Raw genomic sequence first — 10,296 nt, 5'->3', positions numbered from 1 at the left:
CAATGGCAGTAGAGACTTAAGAGCAAACAGAACAATTAGGTTGACATTAAAAAATACCTAGTTTATAAACTGTATGTAAATAAAAATGAATACTTAATAGTTAAAAAATACCTAGTTTTGAAATTTTATTTATAGAAATAACATTTCTGGTTAAGGTATACACCAGGTACAAGAAGTTTTCTTCTCTCACCACACAATACCCCTGCATTGAAAGGAAGCATATAGTCCATGATTTTTCTTTTTTTCAGAGCTTCAGAAATAATTTGAGGTTATATATTTTGGTGACTCTGTGGACTTCAATTTCTGCTTCCTATTGGGCCTAATATGTCCCTTAAGGCCTGAGTATTTATAGGAACAGTAGGAGGTTAGAATTGGGGCTCTACTGGACCCTAAGAAAGAGAAGTCTGTGAACCTGGTAGAAATAGTCACCAAAGTACATGTAAAACTGTAAATGGGCCCTCCCTGGTGACACAGCAGGTTAAAGCACAGCACCAGGAAGCTAAAAACACTTCCACGTGAGTTCAATCCCCGCCTGCCCGGGAGGTGATCCAAATGGCGCGGCAGACCTCTCCTGACCCGCCCGCTGCTCCCTCAGCAGTGTACTTCATTAGTCAGCCTCCCTACTGTCTCTGGTGAATCCTCTCACCACCCCTGTACCTCTTGCCTGGGGTACCTCTTACCCCAGTTCTGTATGCACAAATAAATACATCCTTAAAAACTATATACCTAATGCAACTCTTTACCTCCATTAATAGCAAACTGCTAAAACCCAAAATATCTTCAACCAGGAGTAAGGAGAACTCCTAAATTTGCTTTTCTAGGTAGGCTGGTGGTCCCCTCTTACCCTTAAACTATTAGCTAGGCCTGGGAGACCATGATAGGTCTCTAGACTTTACCAAAGGTCACCAAGTAGTAGAACACAAATTATTTCACACAAACAAATCTGTCATTCTAGTTGTGAAAATTGCGGAACATACACTTACTTGTAAAGAGATTACTCTCCTTTTACAGTGTGTGGCACCTCCCACCAGAAACCTGAAGCAGAAGGACTCTAGCAGGTCAGAACAGGCAGCCAGTCCTAGGATCCTGCACATCACTCTTGTTTTTCCATTCTAAATTGATATTTTCTACTTGCTGCCTTGTTCAGGAGAACATAGATCACAATTTAGCAAGGTTTTGACATTGGCAACTTAAGGTCACCAGGTTTTTGTCTCTGGGGTCCTTACTTTAATATTAACACAGTAGTTCTTTGTCTAAGGTTCTCAGTGGTGATAACCTCCTCCTTGGCTCTTCTCATCATCTCTGCACTTCTTATCACTGTTCCCCTGGGACCCTGTCTTCAAGGCAATGTTGTACTGTATCCCCATTATTCACAAGGTAAATTCTGAACAGAGGCTAGCTTGAAGTCATAATTATTCCATTGTAAATTGCATTTTTACTGCAACATAAAATACAAACTCCAAAACAATTATAGATAATATCACCTATCCCAATTTCTCTCACCTGACTTTCACCCTCACCACACCCCAAACTGGTGAATAGTATTTGCAGGTTTCTCACAACAGGAACATCAAAACTAAGACTTGTACATGTTCATGAAAAGGTTTTGTTCAGACAGGTCTTTTTCCCATATCTTTACTGGATCTTTCCATTATGAAATGTTTTTACTAATATGAAATTGACCTCCTATCCAAAATGCACAAAAACTGGTTCTTGAAATGGTAAAAATATTCTACCTACTCATCCTTAAGTTTGTTTTTTTGTAATCTTTTTCCAACTTACAGATCAAAGAGTAGCTGTCTGGGAAATTGTTATACCTGTGGTGGTGGTGGTGGTGGTGGTCTTACCCATCATAGTTCTTATGTGGAGAAGACACACCTGTCCTTGTACAGGTAAGACCTCCCTCGTGGTGCATTAAATATGATGCGTGAGTAAGGTCCCAACAGGAAATGCACAGCATACTCAAACCAGGTGCCCTGGTGTCCTCTCCAGAGGTGGGAGCCTTGGATGTGCAAGCAAACCTGAATCTGAAGGGACGAGGGGAGGGAGGAGTACCCAAACTTGAAGTCACCTTCACTCTAAGATCACCAGGGGTTGGCTGTGTCCTTTAAGGGGAGAGAGGGAAAGAATAAGTACCTGATTTTGCTCTTCCCTTCTCTGATTTTTATCCTAACTAGAATCCAAAAGAAGGAACCACCCTGGGAAGGAAGACAATGCAGAAATGACTCCCTTCAAAATTCCTAATTCTGGAGAAGCAGATGGAAAATAAGGTATTAACCACTTTTTTAAAAACAGGAATTATTCTATCATTCAGTAATTAGATGAGCTGAAAATATATTTTAGTCTTGCCTACCTTCAGGGTCCCTGGTTGTAGCTTCATAAAATGAGGTTTGCGTGTTTTCTTGTTTAATACTTTTTGGCTCTATTTTAAATGTCCATAGTCTAGAATATGTAAAAAAGAAAAAAAAATTTAGCAAGACCCAGGAGGGGCTTCCTTAAGAAGTGAAATTATACCCCCTCTCTTTAACAATCTCTTTCAGTTTACCCATCAATTTGTTGACGGTTATTTTCCATTAGTAACAATAGGTAGGAGTAAGGTCAATAATCCTAAAAGCCAGAGATTTATGGCAAGGTTGAGCTGCCTTTCATCTTCCCTTTGAATCAGCCATAAGCATTTAGTTTCTAGTTTCTGATTCTTTCTATACTGAACACATTCATAATGCTGTTAGGAAAAATGAAAAGTGACTGAGGTGATTCTGGTAACATAATTTTAAAGTTCTCTTTCTCTTTATAGAAATGTCCAATACTGATAATGCAGAAGGAAACACAGTAAGTAATTTCCTTTTTCTAATCATTTATAACACAAGAGTACCGTTGTAACGGGTAACTGAAGTTTTACTAATTAAAAAAACATGCAAGACTTTCATAAAGATAAAATCTAATAGAAGAAAAACCTCCCAGTGTCTATAATTATTTAAGAAGAGCCTCTTAAATGGTTGCACCTGTCATTACTTATAGAGTCCATCTCCAATGGCCCTATGTATACAAGGGGACACCAATGTGCTAATTCTTGTATATAATCCCATGTTTCCATCGGAATTGGGAAGAAATGTAGTCACAGAAAAAGTGGAGAAAAGCAGACTACAGCTTTCCCAGATTCAGGCTGCTGATCTTGAATTGGGGTTTGATAATATATGCTCTCTTTGCTGCATGCATTTTATTATGAATTCCATTAATCAGAATATAAATAAGAGCAGAATGGGATAAACTTGTTTTCCTACTTGTTAAAAACTCAGATACGTCTAGTGAGGGAATTAAAATTGATAAAACGCAAACTTCATAATGACTTATTTTCTGTCTCATGTTTCAGTTGCGAACAGCTTCAAGCTTCCTCAAAAATAAAGCACTATCATTGTTAAATATTTACGTTATTATTCTGACTCAAACGATAACCATTTGGTGTTCATTTTCTTTGATTCTGGCCTCTTTCAAGAAATCCAAAGACAGAACTGATGACAAGCATCCTTAATAGCCAGTGACTTCACCTCCCCTTCCTGTCAATGATGGCAAAGATCTGTACCTATTCTTTTCCAGTATCATATTCATCCCTCATGACCCTAGCATCATTCATTGACAGCCTACCAGCATCAGTGCCTGGATGCCAAGGAGTTCCATTCAGCTCACAGAAGTCTCATGCATTTTCACTCCTACTGCAGTCAGCACAAGAGACAACTGTAAAGTTTCCATCAGGAGCTTGTAAGAAGTATATCCCCTATGTCTGATTCAAAATCTGACCAATGAATGACAGGTGGAACAGAAGGTATCTTAGTAAAAAACCAGAGCACGGACACTGAACCACTTATTTTCTAAGATACTCTACTTTTCCATGAGTGGATCTTTCAAGAGTTCAACTAAGATGTACTATATGGACACAAAATATTCTATGAACTCAGGAGGTCTGGGTTGGATTATATCTTTCAACACCAGGTGTGTATAGCTAAGTGACTTTAGTTATGAAAATTAACCAACCTCCTAATAAGTTTATATTTTCAAACAAATTTCTATGCTAGGAGAGATTTATTAGCTTTCTTTTTAATGGATTTTTAAGTCACTGTTAATTATGAACTGTCACTTTAGATTTTTTTAACTTACACAATCAAGTCTGAGTCTAGCATTACAGAAAAAACTTGTAATAAATGGGGGTCTAATTCCTGGACTGTGAAATCCCTATTGTTTACATAAACTCAGGGTGCTACAATCTTGTGACAGGTGTTGATAAAGTATTAAGAAATCACTGTAAAGATATGACATCTTTGGCTCCTACTAATCTTACTTCCTTTTATGAAAAATGTATGCCTAAGTGAGAAAACATAATTTTAGTAATAAATCACAAAAGCAGATTTTTTCCAAGCTGAAGTTTATCTGATTTTTACTGAATCTGTCTTGAGGGTTGGGAGCAGGAGAGGATGTCAGCATTCAGGGTTGGCAAGGTGACAGCAAACTTATAAGAAGAATAGAGATGTTTCCTAGATGTAAATGTTTGCTTGTTACAGGGTAATTTCAAAATTGTTTTTAGGAAAGCATATTTTATCAAGATTTTATAGTTTTTTTTTAAATCTTCAAATAGTTTCATGTTAAGCATTTAATGTTTTCTCTGGGGTAAGATTAGTGGAAAAAAACACTGCCCTGGATACAGTATTTAGATATCTTTGGTAGTTCACTCGGTGGCCATGTCACCTGCCTTCTACAGCCCCTAAATAGAACATTCAGTTAGCTCACCTTGTTCCAAGTGACCCTCGGGGTCAGGCACAGCCTTGATCTGAGTCAAACCAGGCAAGCAGTTTCCTTAACATGGGACTGTCTCAGCACAGGCACCTAAAGAAATAGGGTGAGTAGGACTGGAAAAGTGTTCCAGAAGTCTTCTTGATTTTAGAAAGGACCATATGACATAAAGCGAAGGAAAAATGAACTGTTGGTAGTTCCCTTACAATGATGAGAGGGGAAATTTTAAAAACCAAAGCCAACACATGGAGGATGGCAGACAAGCAGGAACCTGTGCTCCTTCAGCACTGCTGAGCTCATGAATTCATTTTACAGTTATGAGTTGGGGATTGGGTCAAAGAGGAAAGCTGCTGAGAATGACGATGAAGATTTATCATACTCACCTCTACACAACTGTGGGCAGTGGGATAGCACTCTACTTCTGGTGCTGGGCCTGAAGACACTACTCTGGGTCAGGAAGGAGAGCTGGACAGGGAATGAAGAGGGACAAACTGGAACCTGTATGTGTCTCTCCAGGCCTCCAAAATCAGTGACACAGGTGATGTGTAGGAGACACTGGTGTTTATTGCCTTCAAGTCGCCCACAGCCCTGGACAGGACTCTGCGAGGATGAGGAGGAAACTGACAGCAGCTGGAAGAGCTGTATGTCCAGGGAGCTGCTGCTGATCTCTGCTAGCTCACTTTCTCCTGGAATTATATTTGCCAACTATTACAGTGGTGGAGCCATAACTGACTTTAGGAGCAAAAATAATAGATACTTCACTTCTGCCTCTCAATTTTTTGTTCTGAAAATTTCTCATGACCATTTTGATCCAGAACCAGAGATAAAGGAATTCTGGGAAGTCAGCTTGCTAAATCTGCATAATTGCAATCCTAGAAAATGAGCACAGAACTTCTTGGATTTTCCTTGGTATTTAAAGTCTGTATCACTACATAGCCAGCACCTGTGTCTATTTGGAGGGTTTACCTACAAGTACAAAGTTACTAAGTATGATAGTTACATCACAGTAAAAGTTTTTAAATATTCAAAAGTGAGAAGTTTATCAATCCTAGCTAAAAATACCAACTCATAGGTAGATTTGCATGAGTCAAGCAAAATTCAGCAACTCCTTTACCAACATGCCCTGGTCTTCATGGACCTTAACTGGTTAAAGTAGAACTTCTATGATTATTACATGTGGAGACAGTAGGGACATGAAATAAGTTATTTTTTAACTTTAGACTTTAAAGGATTCTCAATCTTTCATGTAAAATGTTTACTTACATTTTTAGAATCAAATCATCCTTCTTGGATGCAACAGTATATCCTTTATTACATTTTTGAATCACCTTATGTAGACTATTTTCATACCAAATATATGCTATTTTAACTGTTTCAAGTTCAATTCTAGTTCTTCGACCAGGTATACTTCTTGTAAGTCTCAGCATTGTCCTTCACACACAAGGACTGCTTATTCTGAGTCTGAAAGACAATTATTGGTGTGTTCTGTGAGATGCCTGTGATTTTCAGCAGTGGAACACACTCCCAGAGCCAAGCCCAATCCTTTCCAGAGGTAAGCAGGCCTTAGCCAAGTCTTCATAAGCTTCAGAGGGAGGCAGGGAGTTGACGTCATTATGGGCATTGTAGAAAACAGACATTGATAGGTAATTCAACTCAGGGGCATGCTTGGTCACTCGCAATGATTTGCCCACCTTGTTGGTGTTTGCCAGTGAAGGCAGTACCCTTTCCACAAGACTCTATGAAGGGACAGACAATAGCCCCATCAATAATCCTCAAACCAGACACAATTTTATCAGAAAATCCTTTCCTTTGTTTTATGACAGTTAAGAGAGACTTTGCTTCTGTGAGTGGAAACAATTAGTCATTGCATTGCCAAGGACAGTTTTGAAATCATCTCTGGCCTCTGGGAGGCAATTTCTGCTTCACTCATTTTATTCTTTATTGAAAATAACTGTGACAAAGTTGAATGCATTACATCTGTTGTGGAGACTCTTTGACTTCCAGCAGTAGAGTGCAACTGCAGCATGTGTGAGACACTGCCCTAAACAAATCCATTGTATGGAGTTGGGGGCAGACTTTGCATAGAACACCCCAAATCCAGTGCCATAACATTTCTCAAATTGAGGCCAGAGTTCAAACCACTTAGCTAGACTTCTCCATATAAGCTTTATAGCCAAGACAGCTATTCAGACATCAATAAGAAAGTATCTGGAGTCTGCCAATGACTCATACTTTTCATATTTAGAGCTAAATATGTTCAACATTACCAACCTTTAATTTGTCCTTTAAAAGAGACCCTTTGACCTCCCTTAAAGTAGTGACTTTTATTGGCACTATAGTAAGAAAGAAGACCAGATATGTGCCATTGGGAATATCTCAATGAGAAGCTAAGTTATACTGACTGTTATGGTCTGGATATTTTTATTCACTCCCCCCACTACCACCACCAAAATCCCAGCATGCTAATCCTAATACTGTAGTATTATTAGGGAATAGGGGCATAGAGTCCCCAGGAAGGGCCAGTACCTTCATTTGAAAAAAAAAAAAAAAAAATCTTGGGCCCTCCCTGGTGGCACAGCGGGTTAAAGCACAGCACTAAGAAGCTTAAGCCACTTCCTCATGAGTTCAATTCCTGCCTGCCCCGGAGGTGATCCACATGGCGTGGCAGACCTCTCCTGACCCGCCCGCTGCTCCCCTCAGCAGTGTACTTCGTTGATCTGCCTGTTCTGCTCCCCACTCTGTCCCTCACCCTCTGCATCTCTGGCCTGTGAGAATCCTCTCACCCTCCGCATCTCTGGCCTGTACCCCAGTTCTGTATGAATAAAAAAATCTTTAAAAAAAAAAATCCACAGAGCTGCTTGCTTTTCAATCATGTGAAGTTACATTGAGAAGACTATCAGGAAGTGTTCTTCATCAGAAACTGAATCTGCCAGTGCCATGATCCTGGACTTCCCAACCTTCAAAAGTATAGAAAATAAATATTCATTTATTAACCTAACCTCTGGTATTGTTACAAGAGTCCAGAACAATGTTTTTTGAGATCCACCAGTTTGCCAGTAAAATTAGGAGAGAGGTGTCTATTACTGGATCAGAACAGCCGGTTCACAGGCCACAGATATGGAGAGTTCCTTTCACTGTTTCAGGGCAGAAAGCTAGGTATCAGGCCTCTTGAATTTGTTTTACTACCTGCCTCTCTTAAACCTGTCCCCAGATCTCCATATGATATGCTACAAAAGTCATACGCTCGTATACCATAGAAAGAGTTTACCTGGAATTTCAAGCAGATCCATCTCTGCTTTTAAAATCATCTTTTCTCCCTGGATTCCCCACTGTTCTCTACAAATTCATCTGTTCCCTGGAATCAAGAGCATGAAAATTAACCTAGAATTAAGTGTTTGAATATTACAAATACAATGTACATCCTGCTCAAATGCTGAGCACTTAATACTACTTGGACAAGTAGAATTTATTCAATATTCAAAGATTTGATTAGAACCTGGGGGCTTTTTGGTTACTGTGTTTTAGCTTTAAAGAGAAAAACAAGACGTTTCTGGTTATTCTGGTTATGGGATGACATGATTTCTAAACACATGTGCATTAAGAATTAGATAAGGTTAATATTTGACATACCTTTTCCCAAACTCTTCTGCTTTAATCTTGAATTTATTGACTTGACATTCTGTTATCTCTGCCCTTTCCTTAGCTTCATGCAACTCATGTTTCTGTTTCTTATACCTGGAAAGATATTGATTGGCTTGTGCGTCTATAAAAATAAAAAATGAAAAAAAAATTCCCAGTGCCTACATAGTCATATTTTTTCCTGCTGTGACATAAAAAAGTTGAAAAAATGTGTGAAAGGAATCTGTACTTCTGAGTATTGAATAGAATATTATATTCGGGTATGATATATAGTGATGGAGGCACAAGATCCATTTCTATAACTGTTGTTGCCTGGAAACTTTAAACCTGCTTGGCACTTTCTATCAACTGTATATAGTCCAGCTTTTGCAGACTTGATATATAGTAGAATAGCAAAAGTTGTTTCGTAATCAGCTCAATTCCCTATTCTACATCTGCATACAGGGGTTTGTTTTTATATTTTACAGGTTGCCTATGTCAATATATGTGGTACTTCTTAAATTCCATGTAGTTATAAATATCAACCAATGTTGGTAAATACATTTCAGGGGATAGTAGTTTTGTCCATTGTCACATCTAAGCTCATCAGGAAAAAGCTTTGTGAATGGCATTCATGCTCACACAGGATTTTAGAGGAAAATTACCCAACCAAAAATGTTCCAGCCCTACAAGATACAATACCTTTACATGGTTCATTTCTTAGACTGCACATATTTGGGTGGAACCACAAGATTGAGACAGAGCACTCTGGCACCCTGGAAGGAAGGAAATGTAGCATAACTTTTTAACTGTAGGTGATAATTCCAACTCGAGAATTAATAGAATGACCAGACAATGAAGACTCTAAACCAAGGTGTCCCTCTCTAAGAAGCTGCTCACCTATCTTGGGGCTACATATCTCTACTTGTTAAAAAAGGGGGCAGGGAAAAATCCCAGGGACTTATCTGCTATCTCAACTTGCTGTTTATAACTTTGAAGTTTTAGTCCAAATTATTCATCAGTCTGCATCCTGCTCAGTTTTTTTGTCTTCCTCTGCCTGAAATAAAATATAGGCATGTGAGATGTTCAGCAGTCTACAATGGGAATCGCATCATGAAGAAATAAGGATTAGGAAGCTTTATCAAACACCACATTAGAGTTATGGTTTTAAAAGTGTGTTTAACCCTACTAATTCCAAGGTCTGGGAAATTAATAAACATAGCTCCAAGCAGTTAACAGTTATTTCTCCTGATCCATCCAGAAATTTACCCATCTTTGCTGAAGTGGAAATTAAAGCAACTGATTTTGATTTGCTACGTTTGTAAAGGTGATGGGCTAATTAGTCATAAAATTAGTATTAAGATTAAATGACAAAAGTATTAAAAACTACAATTATAATTTGGTAGTGGAAAGATTATAAAAAGGAAATTGTGACATCAATAAACAAGGGGGAGGAGTCAAAAATGTAGATCACTTAAGTTGTTGTCAACTTAAAGATTGTTATGCAAGTCTTATGGCAACTTTAAAGTAAAACTTATGAAACAAAAGAGAAACTAATTGAAACAAAGCATCAAAAGTAGAAAGCAAGAGAAGAAAGGAACAGAGAACAGAGTAGTTAGAAAACAATAAAAAAACAGTGATAGAGTAATTACAGATAGGAATGAACTTAAGTGTAAATGTACTAAATTCTCCAATCAGAAGATAATGCTGTGACTGGGTGGATTAAGTAACAAGACCTGGCTGTATACTACCTAAAAGAGAGCCACTTCAGGCAAGGGCACACAAATACCCACCAACTGCCCTCCCTGGTGGCGCAGCGGGTTAAAGCACAGCACTAAGAAGTCAAAGCCGCTTCCGCATGAGTTCGATTCCCGCCTGCCCCGGAGGTGACCACAT

General features: G+C 38.6%; 1 protein-coding gene across 1 annotated transcript in view; it reads right to left on the bottom strand.

Annotated features, from left to right (window-relative positions):
• Positions 1-8,360: 8,360 nt before the first annotated feature.
• MYH15 (myosin, heavy chain 15) overlaps positions 8,361-10,296 on the bottom strand; it is a 122,130-nt gene continuing 120,194 nt past the window's right edge. Inside the window, 3 exon segments of the mRNA XM_012730576.1 lie at positions 8,361-8,542; positions 9,363-9,439; positions 9,441-9,457. Of these exon segments, the coding sequence (XP_012586030.1) occupies positions 8,397-8,542; positions 9,363-9,439; positions 9,441-9,457 (240 nt within the window). The 3' untranslated portion in view covers positions 8,361-8,396.

This window comes from Condylura cristata, unplaced genomic scaffold (genome assembly GCF_000260355.1).
Source record: "Condylura cristata isolate star-nosed mole 26May11 unplaced genomic scaffold, ConCri1.0 scaffold00003, whole genome shotgun sequence".
In the NCBI taxonomy this organism is placed as follows: Eukaryota; Metazoa; Chordata; class Mammalia; order Eulipotyphla; family Talpidae; genus Condylura; species Condylura cristata.
The sequence above is the reverse complement of the archived record's forward strand: the minus strand, read 5'-3'. Positions and strand labels throughout refer to the sequence as shown.